This window comes from Sparus aurata, chromosome 19 (assembly GCF_900880675.1).
Source record: "Sparus aurata chromosome 19, fSpaAur1.1, whole genome shotgun sequence".
In the NCBI taxonomy this organism is placed as follows: domain Eukaryota; kingdom Metazoa; phylum Chordata; class Actinopteri; order Spariformes; family Sparidae; genus Sparus; species Sparus aurata.
Window position 1 is genome coordinate 23212807 of NC_044205.1, and position 26007 is coordinate 23238813.

A 26007-nucleotide genomic window follows, 5' to 3' on the forward strand; every position below is an offset into this window, starting at 1 on the left:
TTTCAAAAGGTGAACTCTGCTGCCCGTGAGCGTGTTTATGCCGTTGCCTTTTGTGATTAATTTAATTAGGGGGAAGGAGAGGGGGAAAAAAAAAAGGGTCGCTCTCGGCCCTTTTTTTCTTTTCCTCTTCTTTTCTGCAGGCCTGTGAGCACGAGTGTTTGAGTTGAGGTCCATAAATATTTAAGATTTTGCAGCTCAGGAATCTTTGGAGATCAAATGGGGTTTCAGCCCTCTGCACCACTGGGACACACACTGTGCATGTGTGTGTGTGTGTGTGTGTGTGTACTGTGTGTCACTCTTCAGGGCGGAGAGAGGCTAATGAAAACTTCCCCTGGACACACACAAACACACACACACACACACACGCCTGACACTTTACTCCTGCACCTTTCTTTTATTTTTTTCCCCCGCACATGCACATCGTCCCGCGCTCTGCTTGTTTCTTGCAATCTGTGTGTGATCGAAGACTGCGGCGCATGACAAATTAATGTGTGCGTGTGTGTGTGTGTTGTGTGCTGCAGATGTTAGTTTGTGTGTGTGGAGGGGGAGGGAGGGAGGGAGGGAGGGACGGAGGGGGTGTTACATCTTCTGTCAGATGTCCTCCATGTATCTCGAGATCTCAAGCCACGTGTCAAGGGCATCTGTGGTCGGTGCGTGCACGAGCAGGAAGATGGTGTGTGTGTGTGTGTGTGTGTGTGTGTGTGTGTGTGTGTGTGCGCGAGTGCTTGTCCTGCCTCCAAGACCAGACCTCTTTTCAGCTCAGCTCCATTTTGCCCCGAAATTTCAGTTGGGATGTCCGTGCATGGGAGGGAATACAAATCACGCGCATCGCAATCTGCGGCTGGTCTTCTCTTGAATAAATCACGAGCAATTACAGAACATGGCACAGATACTGTAGTTGCCACCTACGATGCAGCTCTTACAGTTTCAGTTTCACCAGCGGTGCCCCCACACTTTTATTATTTTTATATATTTTTTGGTGTTGTTTTTAAACTTGTCCAGGCAGCCCCGCGTCACGCTCGGCTCCGTCCTGAGAATTTGATTTGTATCTGTCAGAAAGGGACCCTAATGAGAGTCCTCCGCGGATGATGAAATAATGTGACAGAGTTGTCACAAGATGTCGCTCCCACAGAGTCCTTGTCTCTCACACCGCCGGCTCCACTCGGCGTTTGGTGGAGCAAAAGGCGGCGTGGACCGTCGCCAGGCGAAGAGCCAATCAGTGTGCAATAAAGACAAGCATTCAGTGACACACAAACACACAAACTGAGCGCTGATGCACGGAGGAAAGCGCCGACACTCCCGAGCGAGATGACGCCTTATTATCCACGTCCCTGCGTGCAATAAGCTTTGGAGAATTGATGCAAAATGGCAAAAAGAGGCAGAATAAGTCGGCGCAACATGCCCCGGGTGAATGGCGTGTGTTAATATTGGATCTAATGTGCGCAGTCGACAGATGATGTGACTGCAGCAGTGTACCCGTCTGAAGAACGGCACAACGAGATGTCTGTCAAGTGTCAGGGCGAAGCACATGGAAATAATTAGGGAACTTGTAACATCCCGCTCTGTCTCTCTTCCCTTCGCCGTCTCTCACATGCACACCGACACACCTATTCTGGGACGTGCAACATCGCATCTGAGAGGGCGAGCACAACAAAGTCATCACATTACCGCGCATGTAGGCCAGCAGCGTGCCTGTGATATTTCCCCTCGATCAGTAATTCCCTTTACTTCCTGGTTTAAATGAAATATAAATGTGTAAGTGGGAATCGTGAAGCAAGAACGATGGCAGCTCAAACACTTTTCTGTTGTAGGCTCAACGCTAAAGAGCCTGAGAAAGGGGGCCTATTTTTAGCGGGGGGGGGGGGGGGGGAGGTCTGTGTCGATAACCTGATTATCAACGGTTGCCATGATTGTTTCTCCGAGGGAACACTTGGTCGTGTGCGTTTGTTTTTCCCTGCCTCGCGCCCCACCGCTAAGCTCCCTCGCCGCGCCGCGTTCATCCGTCCAGCCGCCCGAATCGTCCGCTCTTTGAAGTGCATCGCTGTTGACTTGCGTGAGACAGCTCGCCGGGTTTTACAGGTCACACAGAGGGATGTGATCTCAAACCGATGCCACGCTTTTATCTGTTCCGCCGGTGCCTGAAGGGGCCGGGGATTATGAGCTGATCCCCTCGGACTCTGGTCCACGCGGCCTCAGAGAGGCGCCGAGGCGAGGCAGCAGACTAGAAGTCACACTCGAGTGTTTACGGAGGGCGAGATGCTCCAGTTTTGTAATAGGATGTTCACTGAGATGTTGTAGTCTTATTATAAAAATGGCTTTTAGGGGAACTCTGTGGCACAGAGAGGATTGATGGACGGGGGATGTGGCTCGTTATCATTTTCAAGCCAGGGAAGAGGACGAACTAGGAATGACGAACATAGAAGCAGAATGAAAACAGACATTGATTATTAATTAACGTAATTTTCGTAAAAGTAAGGTAAAATGACAAAACATCCTCCGAACTGGTTACATTTGCAGGCTTTTCATGATTGAACTAATCATCTTTTGGTTTTCAATTGTTGGTTTAACAAAACAAGCAATCTGAATGGGTGACTGTTGGTGTTGGTTAGGTTTAGGCACCAAAACTACTTGGTTAGGTTTAGGAGAAGATGCAAAACCCAGTCTCCAGAGGGAAAGTCCTGTAAATTACCCAACCGACCCACCAGCTGCCCCCTGACTCAGACTTTTCTCACTCGTCATTCTATTGCACTAGAGCGGCGCTATGACGTTACTGAAAACTGAACCTCAACTCTTGGTTTGGGATGAAACAGCTCATTTCTGACAGCCCATTATTTATCAGGAAATCAACCATAAATGTTGACCATGAAAAAAGGTAATTACGACCCAAATTGTCATTTTTCTTCTAAGGTGGCGACCTCTAGTGGTCGTAGTCATTATTACGGCAGCAAAGGAGGACGTCAGGTGAAGTAAAGAGCAAAAAAGTTAGTTATTTTAACTTACGAAGGTAGTTACATCACAAACGAAACATAACTTGGTTTGTTTGTCACTAAATTAAGCCGAGCCACAATGTTTTCTGAAACCAAACGAACTGCAACCATAAGATGAAGTCTGGTACGCTGCAATAGTCTACTACTACTTTTGCAAAATAAGAAACAAGGATAATAATAATTGTGACTGCTTATTTAGGGTGCAATGAAGCGAACAGTCTCTTGCCTCTTCATTTATCGAAGCGATCCGCTGCGAAATAACCATTGCAAATTCAAGATTATCAAAATAACGATAGGTATCTCCCGAGGACGACCTTGTTTTCTCAGGATGCCTGAAAAAAAAAAAAAAAGAAGATGTTTGGAGCTCAACGGAAACGCACCAGCGTGTTGAAGCCCGTGTCACCTTGAAAGTTGTGAGGCGGCAGGTTTTCTATGATGGCGGAAATGAATGGCTTGGAATCTCAATTTAGTTCTTCATTCACACTTCGCTGGGTGGTAAACGATGACGCACGGAATTAACTAACGTCATTCTAATAATGTGAGTTCACTCTGAACACGAGTTTGGTCACGTCACAGTATTTGTAATATAGTCAGGGGCGGTTCTAGGGGGGGGCCAACAATTTGACTCCGAGTCTGGACCCCCCTGTGGCCCCCCCTACAGGGAGTCTGCATCAATAATACAATGACAGATTTCTTGCAATGATTTTGTTTTGAAGGGAAAGGCAGAAATAAAGTGTCTTAGCAGTTTACAACCCAATCAAAAATGCTTAAATTGTAAACACTGTTTTGTCTGAATGAGGGATTTATCTTTTTTTCCGGGTTGTATGTGCCCCCTAACAAAAAAGCCGACCCCAACCTGGCCCCCCTATTAAAACTGGTCTATAACCGCCACTGAATATAGTGCTGCGGCTTTTAATTATTACCTTTATTGATTGATCTGTTGACCATTGTCTTGACGCTGGAACCAGAAAAAGTTTGGTATTTTTGCCCTTTTGAAGCAGTTAATGGATTATTAAAATAATCGCGGATCAGAAAGTGTCACAAGTATCACATGAAAATCCAGTGTTGCCCGGCAGCAGTTCCGTCGTTGCTCACACTGAACAACCAGAGGCGCTGAAGAGATGTAGTGCCTCACATTTTAGATCATCATATAGACCACTCGATGTGGAAGAACGCGGTTTCAGATCATTCCAGATCCAAACAGAAAAATGCAGCGAGCCACCTGACCTCACCTCGAACAGCCCCGTTTGATGTTTGATCTTCAAAGGTTCCAGGTACACCACCTTTGATATGCAGATATCCACGCTGTCTCCTCGCCACGTGTTTTTTTTCCGTATAATTAAACACCAGCCGTCCACAACGCCCAGCAGCATCGGCAAACAAGCCTGGTTTTTTCTTTGTTGCCGGTGCTGAGAGGAGACCGGCAAACGCTTATTTCAGTTTTTTTTGTGGAAGGACTGAATCGCCCGGTGACCTTGATTGAGGGGGCACAGAGAGCAAAAGAACAAGGCTAATGTCTAACAGCGGAGTGATTGAAATGTGAGGGATGATTCAGCACGGCGCTGAAAGGCTTCTGTGAAAATCAGAGAGCGGTCGGGGCGCAGCGAGGATTCCACTGTGAATGGCAGATTTGATTGTAATTCACTCTGAGATTTGGAGGAAATCTGTCATTTTAAGTTGTCAGTCCATACCTGCGATACGGCCGGCTCCGTATCAGCCCTCGGAAATATATCACAGCGGCGGAGATGAAAGGCGTATCTGGAGTTTTTTATGATGCCCACACCAGTCAGGGCCTTGCCTGCAGGTCATGATGTACAGCGTTTGGTATTAGATGTGGCAGTTCCTTCATCTCAGACCTCCCGCCTTCCTCACAGAACCGGCCCAGCCTCGCGATTGAGAGACGGCATCCCTACCTGTCCCCTTCCGCACGTCCATCACCCGCTCGATCCGGCTCCCTCGCCACCGTTCTCGCCGCTCGGCTTACGTCCCTCCCGCCGAGGAACAACTTGCATGATTAGTTACTTTGTTCAATTAATTAAGACGTCGGGGAGATTGGCGCCAGAGTTTCTCGCTCCGCGAGGGGATGATCGGCAGCTCCCCCTCCGCGTCCTCCGCTCTCTCATTCTTTCTAGCTCTCCGTCTTCGCCTTTGAATGTTTTATCTCGTCAAATAGACAGTTGACGTTTTGCGAGGAGAGGGGACTGAAATGAAAGAGCGCGCAAAGGGAGGAAGTGACAAATGCGTTGTAGAGCCATCAGCTCTGGTCCCGGGGGGAATTTTCCTCTCTTTTTGTAGGAAGAAAAGAACAGATTTTTCATTCTCCCAAGGTCCCCGCCGATTCGTTTAAAGGGAGTTTTTTGCAGTCAGTCACCTGGTCGCTGTGCTACACGCCTGCAATATGACTCGAAAGGCGAAAACCAAAGTACTTTTTTAGGTAATCAGAAGGGGAGAAGATAGAGGGTGTTCCAGGTTTGCAAGTCCGCTCTATAAATTAAATATCACAGGTTTAATCCCTTTGACACGGCTGTATGAAGAGGCTTTAATTGAACTTCTCGTTCCAAAATGTTCTTTTAATGAAATCATCAAAGTTTTCTAAACGCAGATACATGAAGGGCCTTGGGATGATTTAATGATACTACACTGGAGGTTCATGTCTTCGCTACCAGTTTTATATATACAGTCACAAATTTGGAGACTTTGCTTTAAGGAAAATCTTGTTTGTTTCACTTGTGTGGCCTGGCAGATGGCTCTTAATACTTCAGTGCCCCTAAGCCTCAGCCACTGCTAGTTGAAATCCCCCACCTATGAATTGGGACAACACATCAGGGGTGATGGGTGCCAAGGGGTTGGGCCTTGGTGATGCTGTGCCAAAGTACAAGTGGAAAGGCACATTGTGGCAGAATTTTAAGCTCCGGTATTGGATCGTTCTCAACAAAAACACTTGTGTAGTTGTAGTTTACTTCTTTACTTGCATTCAACCCAGATGTTAAAGCAAGTGGCCACAGAGGCTTGCCGCAGTCCATCCTCATCCAAAAATAACCATGTAGGACGACCGTGAAAGCAGCTCATTACGACCCACATTGACCTTTTTCTGTTCGGCGGTGACCTTCGATGGCTGTAGTTATTATTACAGCAGCAGAGGAGGAAGTCAGGCGTAGCACTCGCGGAAACTAGCAATTTTCTAACCCGTTCCTTTGCAGGGATTTAGGTTTCTGACGCTATGTTGCAGGTACACTGTCGCTGTATCCCGGGTTAAGCGGCGCCCAAGAAGACCGCGATTGCATTTAAGAAAATGAGAATTCGTGCCGCCAGACCCTTCTCCACCTTCTCCAGCGCTGACACGGTGCAAGACAAGGCAAAGTAGTTTAATGAGTAGGGAGGAGGACAAGGATGGAAGCATATATATGACTTTCACCAAGGGGGCCGCTGTTTGTGTCCAGTCAAATCAAAAGTCAACAGTGAGTTACTTAAGTTAGTAGCTTCACAACAGTACATGACGTGACTGAAGTTACATAAGTAATAATGTAGCTATTTTAACCCAAACCTCAATGTTTTCCTAAACTTAACCAGGTAGTTTTCGTGCCTAAAAACTCAACGATACTTTGAGCGTGCGCTGCGATGGTCATGTCATTTTGGTCGTCACTGGCAACCAACCTATTCAGTCGTTTGGGTGTGAGCGTGAGTTCTTCAACTGTCACCTGACATTGTCCATACTGAAAAGGAAAATGAACTCTATTTCATGTGGATTCAATAATGTCTCAAAACGTCCTTGCAGGTAATAAGACACAATCGTTATTCCTAAAAAATACTGACCCATCATCCGTGTGTTCTCTAAAACACATCTCACCTTGACGTCGAATCTTTTGCAGCAGCCAGTAAACGGGCTGTTTGTACGGAGCCATGTGTCCTCAAAGCGAAGACAGCATGCCCGCTTGTTTATTTTCAGTCTCTGCGGGGGGGTTCAGACATATTTAGGGTGATAACTGGCTCACATCTCTTGTCGTTTTGTCTATTATAGCTTCCGCGCCGCACCGCAGCAGGAGTCCAAACAGGTCATTTGCAGCGGCAGAAACCAAACAGGAATCAGCTGCGCGTCGGTTGCCGGGTTGTTTTCTGTGTCTGCTGAGGAAAAGCTGAGTTAAAAGCAGAGGGGGAGTTCGGCATGCTAATTACCGCCGGTGTCTTTTCAGGCACAGCTGGTGCGGCGCCAAGCGAGGGCATCAGTCACTTTAAGTGGGCTTTGGTCGAGGGAGCTTGCACCAAATTTCTGCTCTAGATGTAAAATGCTATCGAGGCCTCTGTTTATTAATGATGAACACAGTTTGTTTATCCCGACTACACTGACGGATGTGGCCCGCCGCGTGTTTAGACGACGGCCTTTATCGCGGCATTTGAAGGAAGAGCCGGAGCAAAATGAGCTATTGAAAGCTGAGTGATTGACTTGTCACTATTCCAATAGCGCAGAGTTATGGCTAACGAGGGGCGCCGTCGTGCAGAATAAATTGATTTTTTTCAGGAATACGAGCTTCTGTCCGTCTTCCAGGAACTCTGCCCTCCGCTAATACAAAGAGGGTTCTTTGGCTCCCGTGACGCGATCTATTCATCTCTCGCCTCGCCTGACCTTGCGTCAACCCCTGCTGCCCGCTGCCTGTTAGCTTCCCTCTGAAGCTGCGGGCTGTTAGCGAGGAGAGTGGAAAAAGTAAAAGGCTGCGAGAGAGAGAACAAGACAGACAGATTACAGCCTGATTTGCTGTGGCCGAGCGGGTTTTGTCCCCGCTCCGGTAGTTCATTCATATTCCTTCTCTGAGTATAACAGTGTCCTCCAGTTCCCCCGCGTTCTCGGAAGAACTCGCCCACTCCGTATGTTTTTTGGGCCCTGTTGACTTTCACAGCAGTGCTTTCCCCATCCCAGCAATATGTCGCCATATGGCTCAGTTTATAGCCCTGATTTATTCAAAGCCCCGACTTCTCTGTGTTATTCATCCCTTGCTAATGAAAGGAGGGGAGAAATAAGACTTGCAAAAAGAAAAAAAACCTGTCGTTGGCGGCGCAGGTGTCGAGTAGAAGGGGGGGGGCCACAGGTGATGCTTGGCGCTGAAAATGTCTCGTAATGAGCTTCCTCGGCTCGCGCAGAGACACAGGATGTGAGAGAGAGAGAGAGAGTGTGACGGATGGCGAGGTGGGTTTGGGCAGCGTCTTGTGCGAGGGAGGGGGAAGGCAGAGGCAGAGAAATAGATGTTGAGGTATAGGCTGAGGCCGAGGGCGGAACGGGAAGCGTGAGCAAGAGTAGTCTGAGGGAGACAGAGACGTAAGGCAACAAATGAGAGCAATAAAACACATGGGCAGGTTCCTTCAGGGAGTCACGGATCCTTGTTTTCTTGACAGAGGAACACCGGCCTGTCCTCAGTGATTACTTATGCTCGGTGCTTTTGTCTTTCCATTGCAATTTACCTCCAGATCCCAACCCTCCCCACCTCCTGCGCCGGATTTTCCTCAGCCGGTAGCAGCAGTACCTTAAATATTCATACAAAGCCGAGTCGTGTTTGTGTTCAGTTTGTTTCGGTATCTATAGACAGACAGACAGCCCCCCTTTTTCTCTGAGAGACAGAGAACAGGAGTCGAGCTCAAGTGTATCTATAAATAATTTCATGGCTGCCAAATTCAAATTGCATCACGCTCGCATCTGCTGCAGCTGCAAGGTCGAGCCCTTTTGTTTTACCCGCCGCTCGGACTGAGCGGTGCAACAGACCTTAAAAAGAAAAACAAAAAAACTCGTTCAGCACCACAGACAGCTCCGACCCGTCCGGACCCGTCTCACTGAGCTGCAGATAGAGCAGGCAGACAGTCCGATGCTGCAAACCGATGGGATAGAGGACAATAACTGATAAACACGACACAGAGTGCAAAGTTTTGCTTCCTGACTCATCTCATTGAAAACAAACTTTCTCCCTCATTGCTGCACCGATACAAAGTCGTACCAAAAGGTGATCCCGACTTGATCCTCAACAGCAAGTCGCACAATTACTTCCTCAAAGACTCTCTGAGAATTGAGGCTTTCATGAAAACATGTAAGTGCACCACACACACTTCAGCCACGCTCAGAAGACTATTCAAAGTAGCGCTCAACAGTTGGTGGAGGGCTGTGAAAAGCGCCTTTGTACCGAAAGCTGCTGGTAGCTTTTCCCTCTAACAGTTCTGACAAATCCAAAATATAAAAAGTACTCAGTAGTTCAGTACTACCTTCTCTTAGAGGAGTTCTGCTTCAGATGAGTGCTGAAATAAAAGTCATTTATCTTTTTTATATCTTAAATAAACCAACAGTTTATTATATTTCATTATAAATTCAAAATGTTTAGAGAAAACAAGCAATTTGAAGCCCATGTTGGGCATTTTTTACTATTTTCGGACACAATATAGACTCAAAATTGATTATCTTTAGTCGCGGTCATGAAGTCCAAACTGGTTTTAATTATTTTAGAGGCAGCTGTTGTCGTTAAGACAAACTGCAGAGTTTTTTTCAGCATTTTTCAAGGGAGGCAGAAATACACCAGGATCGTAAAAAAAAGTAATTACATTTTTTATGGGAATAAGATATTAACTTTCAGGGGGAAAAGGGGAGCAGGGCCACTATTTCACACAGTAAATGTGTAGAATTCATGAAGTTGGAACTTTTATTTCGGCTCACATCCACAAACTCAACTGATCAGCAGACGAGTTGGAGAAACCTGCTGTCACGTGTGTACACAGCGGAAACGAACAGTTGTTTGAATTACCGATTTGATTTTCATCGTTTTGTCTATGAAACGTCAGAAAAATGTGAAAATCTTCCATCTCAAAATCCAAAGCCAAAGCTGACATCTTTAAATGTGTTTGTCCCGCAGTCCAAAACCAACCCACTCGCCAGAATTAATGTTTGAAAACCACGGATATTTTTAAAACTTGGTTGCGGGATCAGGAGAATATCTTGTTTTGGCCTTAAAGTACCTGCTTTGATTACCACAAACACGGCAGGAGATGTCCTGACTTCTCATTAAAACCACCCTCGTCCCCCGTCAAAAAAATACCCAGTGGTTCCCGACGTACAAATGTTGGAAAAAATCTGGTTTGGCAGCCTTGTTACCTGCATGTGTCTGTGGTTTGCAGGAACATTAACGGCCAACATCTCCTTCTGTCCGCTGGGCTGCCAACACACGAAGATATTCAGCTAACAAAAACAGGGAAAAAGGAAGAAAACTGGAAAATAGTCAATGTTCACGGAGCTGTTAACATTTAAAATCGCCGAAACACATAAATGATGATTAAAATAGTTTCCGGTTTCCTTTTTCTGTCGCTTGAATGGATCGTTAACCGTCGAACCGTTTGAGCTCCGAACCTGTTCCCATCAGAAAGTGTGGTATTGATCGAGCTCCGGTAGATTGAACTCTCGCACCAGACTCGTCCAGTCCGTCTTCATCAGAGTGTGCTGAAGCTCTCCTCTCGCGGATTCAACACTCATCAGATTTATCTTTGACTGGCAGGACAGAATAGTGGGGATTTGTCTGAGCAGAGTGCCGTATGTGAACCATACGGCAGCACTGCAGTGGAGACGGAGACACGGCTTTTAGGCTGCTTGAGGTTTTGTGGGATGCTAATTATCATTCAGTAGGATTTTTTTTTTTCTTTTCTGGGCTAATTAAAGGTTTTAGTCTCCACATGTGTCCAAGTAAACCTTCAGGTTAATGAGAAAAATGATAATCATCCTAAATCGGCTTCGTGGTCAGTCCCAACGTGCTCCGACGAGTCTGCAGACGCGCGCCTGTCCGCTCGTTTGGTCACGCAGCTCTGCGTAAAAAGTCGGTGTTTTAGCACGTCTAAGTAGGTGGTATACAAACAGCCGGGGGTTTAATCCTATTTCTCGTGAGAGCAGCCACTGGGAGAAGGAGGCGAGAGTTTGCCAGAAGCTTATTTTCACCCCAGTGCGATTCCACTCCCAGGGATTGGGGTGCTTCCACTTGTTTAGTGCTTAGAGGAGAAGAGGAGGATGGAGGATGGAGGAGGATGGAGGGGGGTGGAGGGCATAAATAATTTAAGCAAATGTGTATGGCTGGAGGGGACGAGATGATAGTGAGAAACACGGCCGCGTGCAGAAAACAACAATTTGTCAGAAAGCGCCTCGCAGGTACATAGATCACTTAAAAAGGCACTTACCCAGAGTGAGTTCACCGCACAGTCGAGGCGTCGCTCTCTCAAGGGCACCTTGTTGATTGCGATATTGTTCTTGGTTCTTAAACTTTTTTATCCCGCCGAGTTATGAAGTGGTCCGTCTGAGCACCTTCGCTGCAACAATCGCGCAGAGGCGCGAAAAGGAGGTTGTTCGATATCAAAGACGGTATAAAAGAGCAGATGATGAGATTCTGCTGGCCTCAGTCAAACGACGCCCAACGTACTCAACGCAATTCTCTCCTTTTGCCTCAAGAGATCCATATTCTTCAGAATCCTCTCCGTCTTTCATTCCCCTTTGTCGAGAGTAACGTTTGTATGGCTCATACGCCTGACCCCAGATAAGGAGGCACCTTTTTAAAGTAAAGTAAAAGTGGTATTCTCGTTCAGCACTATTCTCCGGCTCCATTCATGGTTATAGACTCATGTCTGCATGCATGAAAGTTTCTGGACTGTTTTCATCGCCCTTTCGAGTGTTTTACTTTGCTTGTTCTGATCCACTGGCTCCGCTCCCGGGAGCCACTCAGTCCGTGCACAAAATACGAGGACCTTGCAACAACCTTGGCAATGCGCAGATAGCGATATTGAAAAATTCTGCGTCACCGACTGGCTTGGTGACAAAACTGAACACCTGATGGCAACATTTCTTTTTACATATAAAGGAGAAAGAGCCAGAGATAAATCAAAGCCGCCCTAACACCCAGCTTTTGGTTGAGTTTTTTTCTTTCTATGCGTATTTATCTTTCATTGTTTTTTTAAGTTTTCAAGGATTCTCTTCTTCTGCGCTTCAAGACTTTCATTCTGTAATCCTTCCACAGTGCACCGTAGCAAGGTCTCTGGTCTCTCTTAGAAAACTGGCTTCCACAATGCGCCTCGACGTCAGTGAATGTTGCTCTATGGACCTGCGGCTTGGTGCGTTTCTTATTTAAATGTCACGTGAAAAGTTGACTGTTGCAGTGGGAAAAGTGCAGAGCTTTACTCTTATTTAGAGATCCTCCGATACCATTTTTTCCTTCCTGATACTGATTCTGATACCTGGGCTGTATATGTTACTAACCCTGTGTGGATGTGATATGACTGCTATCATCGTTGTAAGGCCTGGCTCAGGTGAAACCTTCCCTACAACGTTATCTTGTTATCTATCTTTGTCAGTGTTAACCGAACAAAAAAGAAACCTTGGAATAAATTACACTTCCTTTAAAATCACAGTTTAAAACAGTTGCGCCGCAACGACTTAAATAAATCTAGGAATAAATGATTTCATTTGAAACGGAGTCACAGAACTCTTGGGCTTGCAGCGCCGCGCTTTGAAGGGCAAACATATTGACGTGATCGTGTCCATCCAGTGTGCAGACTCAGCAAACACATGGGGCCAAAGTCGAAGGCCCAAATGTCAGTCGTAAAGATGATTGGCTGCACGTTTTTCAGCCTAGATTAAAAGTGTTCCCTCGCTGTCTGATAAAGTTTGGGGGATAGCAGGTTCATCATGCTTTGCCGCGTGAGGCGTCTTCAAATGCTTTATAAGGTTTCTGGCGTTCATCGCTCGAAATTACAGCCTTGCATACAGATCTCCACGCATGCATCATTCATGTAAAGGCTGCTCACAGTCGTGCAGGACTGACTGACAAGGGATTCGTCTCTCCGTTTTGTGTTTCCCGCAGACATAAACATGGCAGGCGAGCCCAAGCCGTACAGGCCCAAAGCCGGGTCCAAGCGGCCGCTCTCCGCCGGTAAGGTTTCTGGCGTTCATCGCTCGAAATTACAGCCTTGCATACAGATCATGTCGCCATTTTACTGGTGGTGTTATCCAGAGTCAGCTGACACGATGCTAAGTTAGTTAGCTGGAAATCAACGTCTTCTCTCCCGCACAGCACTGCAGCACGACTTCCTGTGATGGCTGTTAGAGCAGGGAAGAAGAATCGTTTGCCATGTGTAACGTAAAGTAGAGCTAACGGAGCTAGCTGGGAAGTGGCAGGGTCCCATTGCTAAATGATGTGGTATCGGATCGGTGCATGGACTCACGTTCTCACCAATACATCCGGTCAGTGTGGGTTTCACGTCCGATAGTGGTATCAGAATCGGAATAACTCTGTTGTGATTTGTCAGAAGACTACAGCCTTTCCTTACTTCCATAATTGTATGATACAGACATATGAAATAAAGACAGTAAGGGTGCTCAACAGGAGTTTCCACCACATTAATCAGCACATATGTTCGACACGAGTACAAAATACAGTGTCGTATGTTGTGCGAATTGTTTATTTATTGCTCATGAATGCTGAAGTGTCTCCGCTTAATCTCCACGCATGCGTCATTAATGTAAAGGCTGCTCACAGTCGTGCAGGACTGACTGACAAGGGATTCGTCTCTCCGTTTTGTGTTTCCCGCAGACATAAACATGGCAGGCGAGCCCAAGCCGTACAGGCCCAAAGCCGGGTCCAAGCGGCCGCTCTCCGCCGTCTACAGGTAAGACGTCCTCACAAAAACACTCTCCGGCATTAACATCCACCATCTCTAGCATCCCGCTGCTCCGGCTCTGATGTAAAATGTGGAGTAATATTTGGAATATGAGGATTCCTATTATGTCCATTTTTTTCCTCTTCTTTTGAACCTTGGATCTCTAATTGAGTTTTTAATGCTCTCCACATCCCCCCCCCCCCGACTGTGGCTGGAGTTTGTTCGGCGTGGGTTTCCGTACAGCTCAAAGGGAGATGCTGTTGTATAAGCTTCATTAGGCATGACCCTGATTTTCTGCCCCGCACGCAAATCCTGGTCACAAACAGATCAAAGCGGCGCTTGTTTACTGCAGTCTAATGTGAAAGCGGGGCGGCCATGTTGTTTTCTATTCACCGGGACGCTTTTCTCTCTGTTATGTGACACTCGAATTCCACTCACAAACCTTACATTCCCCCTAATTTACTCCTTTCCGAGTGGCTGGTTTGTTGCACTGCACGTCTTATTATACTTCATTTATTAGTCTGTGCATTGTGTGACTATAAGACCCCTCATTTGCATGTTATAGCTGCAGCTGAAAACAGCCGGGGTGTTGTATGGTAATAAAAAAAAAAACAACAACGCTACTCTAAACTGAAATAGTAATACATTAATCCTAATTAAAATTCCTGTGTGAGTAGCGCCGCTTCAAAACACAGCTCCGTCTCTGCACCTCGTCTCTTTATTTTTTCCTCTTCCTGAATTCTAAATTAGTTGCCATCCTGAGCGTGTACTTAACATTGATTTTCCCTCCGCAGGCTCCAAGAAAAGATTTTTTTTTTTTTTCTCCTCCCTCCGACTGTACTTCCTATCTGAAAACTTTTCTTATTTCTCTGCTGATCTGTGGGTCTGTGCATGCTAGCGTGGCTCGGGCTCGCCGCGTAACCTGCAGTGAGCTCTAGGCGCAAACTAGAGCGTGTCCGTTCGAATCGAAGAGGCTCGAGTTTGATCTGCTTACTCTTGACAGATCCAGAATGGCTCCCTCTAAACACAGCCCATCCCTCCCCTTATCTCTTCCTCCCCGTCTCCCCGCGCCCTCCTCCTCCTCCTCCTCCTCCTCCCCCCTTCTGTCTCTCTGTTTGTGTCTCTCACAGTGGTTATGAATTTGATTACGAGTACTACAGGGATGATTTCTACAGCAGGTACGTATCGTTTTACGCTACGTTATCAAGTTCAATCATGAAGCGGTTCTCTGTTTGTCAAGCCCTCAGCTGCTGTTGCTATGGCTGTCAAGCTTTCTGCCAGGGTAGAATTGTAACAGCTGCAGATTTACAACTCCAAATTCAAAAGTATTTTTTTTGACAACAGGTCCCTGGTGTATGAAAGTAGAGATATGCAGGCTTTTCATATCTAACTGGCTGAAAGGAAAGCAGATTTTGTCAGCTGCAGTAGCAGTAGCTTGCAAAGCTATAGAGCTCAACAGTCACCGCCCACTTTTTTACGGAAGTGAATTTGCCATTTATTCACTCCATTGACGTTTCATAAAATCCTTACATAAAGAGTTTTAAGCCTGGAACCAAGCCAATAAACTACAGGATGAATCGTGACAATGAAACATTTATTTCAGCGCACAAAACATTTTTGGAAAACGGTAAAAAAAAGCAAAGATACAAGATTGTGTACATAAATATCTTAAGAGTAAAGGAACTACTCATTCCATAAGCCACTGCGAATGTAACAGGGACGTCTCTGATTGGTGGAGCTCGCTGTTACCATGGAAATGTTTACCGAACCCGCGAATTTCATGTTTGCTAGTTACTGCTACCACTGAACTCTTCGGTTGTTTACCACAGAGCTACCAAGCTACGAGAAGAGTGGTGAAAGGGGTGAAAGTCACTACAAGTCTCAGATAGCAGTAACTAGCGAACATGAAATTCGTGGGTTTGGTAAACATTTCCATGGTAACAGTGAGCTCCACCAATCAGAGACGTCGCTGTTACACTATAGGATTGTGGGTGGTGTAGTACTTGACATCGCGAATAAAAACAAGGTTGATATCACAGGGACTTGTGGCTTCTACAGGATCATATACCATCGTTGCACAATCTCATAACCCGTGGTGAGTCTACTTTGGACGGTTACGACATTATGGACAATAATCAAAATCCTCTATTCAGAATATTAATGGCATTTTCACTTCCGGAAACCTCACTGTTGAGCTCTATTGTAACTAAGCTAACTTGATTGCCGAGTCGGTCGAAAACACTGGTTCCTGCTGACTTTTGAATACTTTGCTGACTTGTTTTCAAATGAGAATATTAGGTTACACTAAATATGATTGCGAGATTCTCCAGTATACTCCAAAAGTTTGCAGTATTTATACCCTCTCTTCCTTTCAACAGCATATTGACTCACTCAGAAAAAAACTTTATATTTTTTCCATCATTCTGCTGTTTTCTGCTGTTAGTCATATCTTTTCATGGTATAGCCCTGTATTGCTCTATTCATTTTGAGAATTTCATGTTTTTTCAAATCTTTCCTGTTGTATGGAAAAATTTCAGTTGAATAACGATATTTTTCTAGGTGTTGTATCGGAGTTACATGTTCCAGTATCTTGAAAATATTATTCACCAGTTGGTTATCTATGTCGAAGACAATGAAAGATAAAGAAACAATGTTGTTCTTTTATTTTGCAGTGTAGAAGTAATTATTAAGTATTTAAGCTCACATGCTTAACTGTAGTCTATGTTTTTTACTTTTAAAGGGGCAGTGATGTAAGAATTTTAGTTAAAAAGTGAAAATAATTTTTTAAAAAAACTAAATTAGCAACACAATTGGATTAAATAGCAGTTTTGGCAGAATGGAGTCAGTGTATTACTTTGCAAGATATCTACTGAACTTAGCATGCTATATAGCTAGCCTCTGCTAGCAGTGTAAACACTAACTTTCCCTTTGAGGTCCCAGTCCGAATAGCTAGCTGCACAGCTAACTGAGCAAACTAGCAAACGGCAGCTACAGTTTGCAGCAGTTAGCCTTTACGTTGAGATATGCTGCACCCTATTTGTTGTGATTATGAATTTGTAAGGTGGCAATTTCTTACATATCTTACCAAAAGAAAAGGTGTTCAGGATGAAGATTAATCAGTGTTTTTTGGTAAACGTTTGGCTATCTCGGGCAACATAGCTTGACAGCGCTAACCTTGCTCTAACCTCTGATAATACGACAAAGTGGATGTGAAAGGGAACTTACCTTTTAACCCCACAAACTAACGTAGTCAGTCAGCGATGTTCTCCCTGGCCTTCAAAGTAACGGTCGCTACTATTCACTGATGGTTACTAGTTTAGTGAGCTAGCCGGACATGCTAATGACATGCAGAAAAACACGCTGTTAAATCCACTCTTCACACTTTCTTTCTTCTGTTTTAAGTTTTGGAAAGGCTCAAAGAAATGCTGAGTAATGCGCTGAATATGTTGTTACCTGGAGACATCCTGGCGCTGCTAATTATGATTGCTAACCCACTGTCGGACAATCACAGTACAGGGCAGGGGTTTAGCAAACAGTCAGACAGACTCCTCTCTTTCTCATTAAGAGATACGTTTCAGTACCCTTCCCGCAGAGGCATCTTCAAATAGTCAACTTGTCAAAATGGCTGAACAGATCAAGCATGCAACTCAAACACGCTGATGAAGGGAGCACTTGTTTTCCCTCTCATTTATCCACCAGTGATCAGAGTGCTTATCTGCGGAGACATTTCCCTAAATGTCAGACTCATTGAGAGTCACAAAACAGACGTCTTCTGTCACGGCGAACATTCAAAGCAGACACCTTCATCTGACATTTAGCACCCTCTCCTTTTCATCCTCTTCACTTTTTTTCGAGAGACGTGAAAGGATTATTTGCATGCGAGACCTCGATAGTTGCAAAGGGAAAAAAAAAAGACTGGCTGTTTGGTTTTGAGTGTGCAGAGAGAAATCCATAGAAAATCTCTGCTGAAATACAATACGGCGAGCAGATAAAAGGCTGTAGAACGAAGTGGTGGTGAAATAAAAGTGGAAAATCTTTTAGCTCTCGTCAATAGACACCTTCTGAGTCCTATAGGGCCTCTTAGAAAAGAAAAGTTGCTTATAGAAAGAGTGTAAGAGGTGAAATGTAATGTGCTTGTTTCTTCTTTCCTCAAGGCTTTTCGACTACCACGGCAGAGTGGCCCCCCCACCCAGAGCCGTGATCCCTCTCAAGCGCTCCAGGGTGCTCGCTCCCTCCTCCCGTCGGGGGAAGACCTCCTTCCCCATCAAAACGTCCTCCTCCTCCTCCTCTTCATCCTCCAGACCTCCCACATCATCCTCCTCCGGGCTCAAACGTACGTACCATAAGGGGCTCTTTCACTTGCCTTTGTGTTTACGGCTGGACTGAAAGTCATTTTTTATTTAATTTTTTGCTTTATTTTATTTTTTATTTCTCAAAAGAACGCCGCCTAATTACGCTAATGGCATTCTGTCCTTTTCGAGGCTTAATGCAAATCTCGACAAACAAACAGCTCTGAGAGAGAGAGAAAGCGGTGGCGTGATTCAGCTCTTGTTGCTGGAAAAAAAAAGGAAAAAAAAGCTATTTAATTCACTCTAGCAGCTCAGAACACGCCACGCCGCAATGAGGAGCGGAAAAAAAAAAAAAAAAAGAAAACACTAAATCGCAAACACAAATATAATCCGAGCTCTGCGAGCGGCGCCCGTTCTGCAAACAGTGCTATTGCTGTCATCTAGGATCCATCTGGATCTCTCATTCGCCCCTCTTGATTAACTGTAGATGCATTCTGACGACCTGAATGTAATTAGTGTGAGATTGAGGCCGTCCCCGCGGAGCTGTGGTCAGCTGTGTTTTCCTAAACCTAAGTCTCTATCCGTAGCCTGTGTAATTGGCTACAGTGTTTGTTTCATTGTTGCCTGTCGAGGCCGGTGTTATCAGCGCGAGCAGCTTGGTAGGGTCTGTCAGGAGGACCCGGTTGCAGTTGGTGTTATATATATATATATATATATATTTATATGGAAAAAAAAAGTCCATCTCCCATCCTCTTTGTGGACAGAGTCAATGAATTCTCTCGCCCTGTCTAAGCAGTGCTGCTCTATGTTTGGGAGACTAATTTGCCCCTGCCAGTACGGTGAAAAATCACTGTTTGTATTGACTTTGGCCTAGATAGATTGGACAGCAAAATAAGGTTAGCTTGTCCAAACAACGGGGTGGGTTGGCGTGGGCAGCTTGAACCACTCGGGCTTTACAAGCAATAATTCACTCAAGGTTGGGGGGGAGAAAAGAAAACAAACATCCAGTCAGATGCGTTGATCGCGAGGATGGATAGATCTGTGTCCTCCGCGTTAAACTCTCTGTGATGCACGGCGCCGACCGCCGCTTTATTAAGACGGGGTTCGGCTTTCTGAAGGAGTGCCGGTGAAGTTGCAGGCTGCTGTGAGAACGGGACACAATTTGTATTAAATAGTCCTTTTAGGTCCTTTTCATAGGTTTTCTGTTGCCCTTCTCACCTAATGTTCCCTTTCTCTCTCTTTCCCAGCTGTCAATGTATTAAATAAATGTAATATAAACTAATTAACCCTCAAACAGACACCCTCCTTTTCACAGGTCCAAAAATGATAAACTCAAAATGAAGTTGTTTTTGTTCTTCCTGGAGCTTTTTTAATTGAGGTCACTATTATGTTCCCTCCTGAAGGATAACTTTTGGGAGGTGACATTTAAAAAGTTGGAGAAGGTCTTAAGTGATACTAAACAATGCAGCGATGAGTCACAGTAATTGTTTTATCATTTTGAGCAACCTTTTAATTAATTTCACTGAGTCATATGTGATATTTTTGAGGTTTTTCTCGCTCTTCTATGTGACTAATCAAAACACGATGCAATTCAAACGTTCAACAAAGTAATACAGCACTTCTGCAGTGGATTTGTGTACATGGACACTAATTTAAAGTGATTTTCGTGACTGTCTACACTCTTGTTTCTCTGACTGAATGAACACTTATTTACCCACAACGCTGTGCACTAAAAGATAACGGGTTCTGATCTGGGCCGGGACCCGTCCTCCATCCGGGTTTTGTGGGAATCCGTTTAGTAGTTTTCGAGTCATCCTGCTGACAGACCCACCGACCAACAAATAAGTGGACACAGGTGAGAACATGACCTCCTGATAGGCTCATGAGGTGTTTTTCCAGAGATAAATACATATAGTCTATGTGCATTTTGCTTTCAAAATGGTAAAGGAAGAGTGAAAATTCACCAGGATACCATTGTAAACCACGCAACCAGTCCTTCTACTATTCAGGATTTTAATATAAAAGACAAAATACGTCATTTGCAGGTGTATTTTGTTTAATAGGTGTACGTCAGTGCATTAAAAAGTAATAAAATTGGCTCTAAAATCAGGTTTCCTTTCATTAAGTCCTTTTAATCCGACTCACAGAAATCCCCTTATACTCGCACGTCCAGTTCGGGAACTTTCCAACAACTATTTAGATTCTGGAGTTCCATCAGCAGCCCGAAAACTCTTTGTCCGGTTTAATCTTCATAGACCAGTGATTCAAGAGACCCTCGCTATCCCCGAGATGATCATTTTTGCGGTTCATCCGGAGGTCCTAAAATTAGATCCATTACTCATCCCCCTAAATCTTTCCTGCCGCCTATTAAATAAAAACGTGCCTTTTTTTTCCCCCCCCTCCATTCTTTCCTTTAACCTGAGCTATTTAAAGATGCTGCGGCGTTGATGATGTCGGATTAGGATGTGTATGTTTTGTGACTGATAGCACAAAAGAAAAATGAAAACAAGGCCTGGAGGCGCTGATGAATAAAGAAAAAAATTTAAAAAAACGGTTCCGCACTTTCTTATCATCAAAGCTCGCCCGGAGCGAGCCGAGATAATGTTGGAATGAGGGAGCGAGCGTATATATATATGTGTGCGCATTCATGTACAAATGGAAGGCAGGTGATACTGAGAAGGAGATAGAGACACTCCACTGTGTTCCACCACCGAGATATCATCGTGTATCCCCTGATTTCTCTCTTTTTGCCCCTCAGGAAAGGTCAATTTTCTGCCTCTCTGGAGCTTTCGGCTTTGACGGCTGTTTCACTAAACAACATGAGACTCCCGCTTCGGATTCCTACACACATGTATTACCTGTAGCGTGGCATTACTCTCCGTTTCCTCATGCACATTAATCACCCCGCTCTGTTTTTAAAGATGACGGGCGTCATACGGAACGCGCTGGATCTTTACCTGCGCTGCGTTTACCAGCACGAGTTCTGCTGAAAGATTAAAAAAAACCTCCTTTCGGGGGGGAATCTGGTTCAAAGCCGGCGAATGTGAGAGAATCCTCTATCGCACCTTCACATCTTCTCTAAGCATTTGTGTTTTATGTGCGTGCGCTTCTTTATGCTCATGCATGCATAATCGCGCGCAGACATGCGAGGGGGCTCCGCATTGTGACGACGCCGCGTGGGTGTAAACACACATCGCATGCACTATCTTAAAGAGCCGCATGCAGGCATAATTCCAGACAAGTAGTGTTGTGATTTGGCGCGAGCCTCCCGCGTCTGATTTACAGAAAACTCGTGGGTTTGTTTACCGAGCGCTCATCCGTCCTCTTCGCAGGGCGCTGACAGAATCTGATAGGTGTCAAAGAGAATTTTATGTTTCCTCCTTAACTTCTGACGTCCGCTTTTCCCCCTTCCTCTCGAAAAGATGACACATTTCAGCCGCCGAGGGGTTAAGGAATGAGATTATCTTGTTACTTTATGGTATAAATGTTTTTAATCTGCTCGGCTCGAGCTGCTGAGGGGGAACACCCTCGTTGGAGCAACCGTGAGACGGGGGGGGGGCCAGATTGAATTAATGGTGACGCGACAGATGTGTTTTTTATTCTCAGATGGGTTTTTTTTGCACATGACATATCAAGGTTAAGACTCAAACTTCGTCACGATACCGTTACGCTTCATTTACCCAAAGCTCGGGGTGCGTATTGTATCACCCAAAGCGTCTTGCCTTGGCGAGAGCAATTATTCATCAGGTAGTAAACAGAAACTGTGGGAAGGCGAATCCTGCCCCCTGTTTCTCATGCGGTACCGTTAGTGAGGCAATGATCAGGTAAGGTTGCAGTGTGTGAAATGTAAAAATGGAATTGAAAAACACTTTGATGCAAGGTTGCTGGGTTTTTTTTTTTATCCAGTTTAGAGGGTGTTGGACTGTTTTGCATCATGTTACAATACACGCCACTTGTTATTCTCTCTTCGGCTGCAAAACAACCTTCAGCAAGGTTTGTGCAAACAAGTTTATGCGGATTATGCCCAAAAAAAGTAAATGAGCCGGCCCTCGTCTCTGATTTAGTTATTTGGACGCCGGACTAAAGATCACGGTTGGATTTCAGTTGTGTTTTGCAGTTCTGAGACGGTTCGGCGACGCTTTATTTCTTGGCTCCCGTAATGTTCTCGGAAATTCTTGGACATAATGTCATTTTGTAGGACAAAGAACATATTGTGAGACAGAAGCTGTTTGTGTTGAATTTTTAAGCAGCTGTCTACAGTCGCACTGACTGGGAAAAACATTCATATGCAGAATATGTATTCTCATTTGGAAACCACATTTTCCATGTTTGTTTTAAAGACACTTTTGTGTATGTTCAGCTGACCTGCTGTGCACTAAATGAGTGACTAATTAAGAGGATGAATTATTAATTGCTTAAAGAAGTGACCGCTCAGTTTACCCTGTAATTCGTTAGGGATTGCGAGGCTCTTTAGACATCGTTAAAGCCCCACTCTCCCGCTCTTTAGCTGTTGCTAAATTTGAACAATGATTTATGATTATAGCAGCATCTGCGAGTCGTACATCCTTTAAGCAGGCGCACTGAAAAGGGCAGTGGAGAATTTGCGATCTGTTGGCAGCTTCCCCCCAAAATGTGAGCCTTTGGTTCAGGTTTATCGCTTTAAGAGTAGCGTGGCTCCTTTAAGAAACAGAAAAATATAGAAATTGAGGCAGTAGTGAGCGTGTGGTCGAGCGAGAGAGAGGGAGCAGACGTAAAGTTCATTATTTAACCTCTTAATGAACGAGGTTAAAGGTTCTTTTTCCAATAGACATACCGAAATTAAAAGCATGACAGCTCCCACATAGTTTGAGACTCAGGGATGTGTTCGATACCATTGGAAAGGTAACAGCCTCAAGTCTTTTCTAGAAGTGTCAGTGTGATTCTGTGACATACCGACACAGAGTTACAGAGGTTGGAACACAGGTTTTGGTTTCCGTCCAATTCAAATGTCAATAAACTGACTAAGATATAAGGGCTCAGGTATGTCTATGGACACAGCAGACACAATTAGGCCATAGCCACAGGTCTCAGCTTGCTACACTCAAAATTTGAAGTCAAAAGACTAAAAAAAGGCATGTCTGTGCGTTTTGCTTGGGTCCTTTTTTTCCAAGAGCGCCTACTGAGATTCAAAGGCTTATAACTTGAGAACCCCTTCACCTAGAAACATAATCTTGGTCTTACATGGATATTCCCATTCTATGGACTCTTGGCGAACTATGAAAAAAAAATTGTGGCATGACGTTGTAGCTGTGGAAAAAGGGAACACTCCGAAGGTATGTAGGCATTCTTGCTTCTTGCGGTAGAGGGCTCTTTCTAATGTTGTGTCATGTGAGTTTAGAAGGCTATAACGTGGTCTGGAAATAACTTTTTTCCTTTGTGTTTGGCCTTAAAATAATCAGTCTCAGCTTTCCAACAGTGAGTATATACTGTTAAGATCTGATGCTTAAAACTATTAGCAAAAAAACTGTTAGTTTTTACGAAGGGTGTTCGTTTAGTGAAGGGTGTTCCTATGTTGGAACGGTGTTCCTTAAGGGGTTAAAAGTTTAAAGGTTTAATACCCAAAAAGACCTCAACCTAAAGTGACCACTATCACTATGTTAATATCAATGCTATCGCTATCCATTACAAGGACGTTTATCTCGCCACAACTGCAGTCTGGCTGCGATGGTGTGGAATGTTAACGCCATTTTCCGTTTGAAACAGACCGTCAGCCGTGAAAAAGGAAGTAACAGATTCCTTTCAATCTCCCTGGTTTGTATAATCCGTCTAATGCCAGCTGAAAGGCAGCATACAGTCTGTGTCAGATATTGGCACTCTCCAGCAAAACTTGAGCAACGCTGCCCAGCATGGTGGGCGTAAGCTGTGCACTAATCTTCAAATTGAAAGCAGCAGGTCCTCAGTTTCGGCTGGGTAACTTTGCAGTTGGCCAGATTTAGATGTTCTTCCCCGAGGAAAGTGTGACTCAGTGTGATGATACAATATCTAAAACTTAAAGTATTAAGCGATGGCGGCGTGCGGTCCCCGACGACGACGCTGCACGAAGCGGCATCGTTGAGATGCGCGCACGGATGAAATGAGGACAAACCGGAGTCAAAGTCGCTATAAATGTCCCTTGTTTCTGTGTTTCTGTGCCTCAGCAGTGAAGACAGACCAGCTGCAGACCATCAAACGGGAGCTGACTCAGATCAAGATGAAGATCGACTCTTTGCTGGGACGCCTGGAGAAGATCGAGAAGCAGCAGAGAGCTGATTGTGGTGAGAGAAAGAAGGGGGAAAAGGACAGCGAACGCAGAGGGAGGGAAATTAAGAGCGCTCGCGGGGCCATACGTCATGGTGACATTGCGGGGAGATAAGAGCGGTGGAGCTCTCTGTCACAACAGCAGACAGGTGTCAACGCCACGCTGACTCGGTTTATATGAGAGGTCTTTATAGATGCCCTGCAACTGCAGGACGGTCTCGCAGAGAAAGCTCACCGTGAAGGTCGTTCAGACTCCACGCCATTTGATGTTGCGCGTGTCACAGTTCTTCAACAGCGCGATGGGGTTTTTTTTTTTTGTTTTTTTTTTTATTCAAACGCTCTTTTAACTCCGTGACAGTCGAACACCAAAGAAATTCAGTCGCGGTCGTCCTCCAGGCGAACTGTTCCGTAATTTATTTGAAGTGACATTGAAAACTAAAAGTAGCTGCCAGAGCTGACAATGAAAAAATACCAAGGTTTTCATTCTGAGGGTTTCATACAGTGTGTAACAGCTAGCAGTCGGAGGCACGCAGAAGCATTTTTAAGTTTACAAGGCAATTGGCTAAAAGGGCCAGTTGACAGGGTCATTTGCAAAGAAAAATATGTAAACCACCTCAGGCTTTGAATTTTTAAAAAGAAATCTTAATTGCTTTATTGGTCGCTCCCATCAGCGTCTGCTCCCTCGGGGCTTTAAAAGTAATCAGAACTGTTTTGTAATCAATTTTGAAAAAAAATAAAATAAAACAGGAGCGAGGCTAGGGATGCCAGGATCCATTCATCGGTTCAGTTAAAACCCAACCCAGATGGTTGAGTTTTGATTTTCCTGTCAACTCTTACCGCAGAAATGTTTTTCAGAGAGAGAGAGAGAGAGATAGAGCAGAGAGCTACAGTGGTCCAGTCCACGAACGATGAAGGTGTGAACAGAAGTTTCCAGTTTTATGGAGAAAAATGTTTCTAAGAAGCAGAAAACGTGTTTCCACCTAAGATTTGATGTGTTTTTTTTCTAAACATAGGCTGCAAAGATGACACCAAGAGAGATCATTTCTTTGTCTGATTACATTACGGATTGTTCAGCAACATTATGTGGTTTCTAAAAATGAAGTGCAAAATGAAACGAGTGAAGAGAAAAGTAGTTTTCAACACTGTAGAACAACACGAGATCAGTTGTATCCCGGAGGCTGACGAATCTGAGATCAACACAATTGAGACTTGATGATAATAACAGAAAAAATGGCTTTTAGCATGGCCAGAAATGTTCGCCCCCTCCTAGCATACAGTTCTAAAGCCTCTCAGTCCTCCATCAGCATCTAAACTTGCTTCTTGGGTGTAGTGGGAAAGCTAATAATAGATGCTCCGCGTTGGTATTTTATGCACGTAAAGCTGGAGTGAAATTCAAGAATTTTGGAAGCCGGTAGTCGACGTGTCACCAGATAAAAAAAAAAAAAAAAGGCAGCCAAAACTTTCCCTTTGACTGCGATCGCGCTCTGAATTGCATCTCCGTGCCCTCTTTTCGCTCCCTCAGAGGCTCAGAGAAAGTACGAGGACAACTGCGATTCCCTGCATGAGGAGTCCGTGTCAGAGACGGCAGAAAACTCCGGGGAGGAGGCCGGCGAGGTGGCGCTGGACGGGGAGGCGGGAGAGATGACCGATGGAGGCGAGGACGACTACGACGAGGAGGGCAACCACCATCTGGTAAGAGAAAAACGGCTGACAGGGCTGACAGGGAGGGAAAGAGCAAGGCACTTTGGGAGATCTCAAGTGGGCAGACAGTCTTCGCCTTCTGAAAGTTAATTTTCCAG

At 45.0% G+C, this 26007-nt stretch overlaps 1 protein-coding gene across 7 annotated transcripts in view; it reads left to right on the top strand.

The window, feature by feature from the left end:
* The window catches only part of ralyl (RALY RNA binding protein like), a 122600-nt gene that overhangs the window by 89623 nt on the left and 6970 nt on the right, over window positions 1–26007 (top strand). For 4 of the 7 annotated variants that reach the window (XM_030397560.1, XM_030397561.1, XM_030397562.1 and 1 more), the window contains 6 exons: window positions 12848–12916; window positions 13577–13652; window positions 14774–14821; window positions 17798–17976; window positions 24109–24225; window positions 25731–25900. In XM_030397560.1, coding sequence (XP_030253420.1) covers window positions 12848–12916; window positions 13577–13652; window positions 14774–14821; window positions 17798–17976; window positions 24109–24225; window positions 25731–25900 — 659 coding nt within the window. The remainder of the gene's footprint in view (window positions 1–12847; window positions 12917–13576; window positions 13653–14773; window positions 14822–17797; window positions 17977–24108; window positions 24226–25730; window positions 25901–26007) is intronic. The other 3 variants (XM_030397564.1, XM_030397566.1, XM_030397565.1) reach the window with 3 other exon arrangements.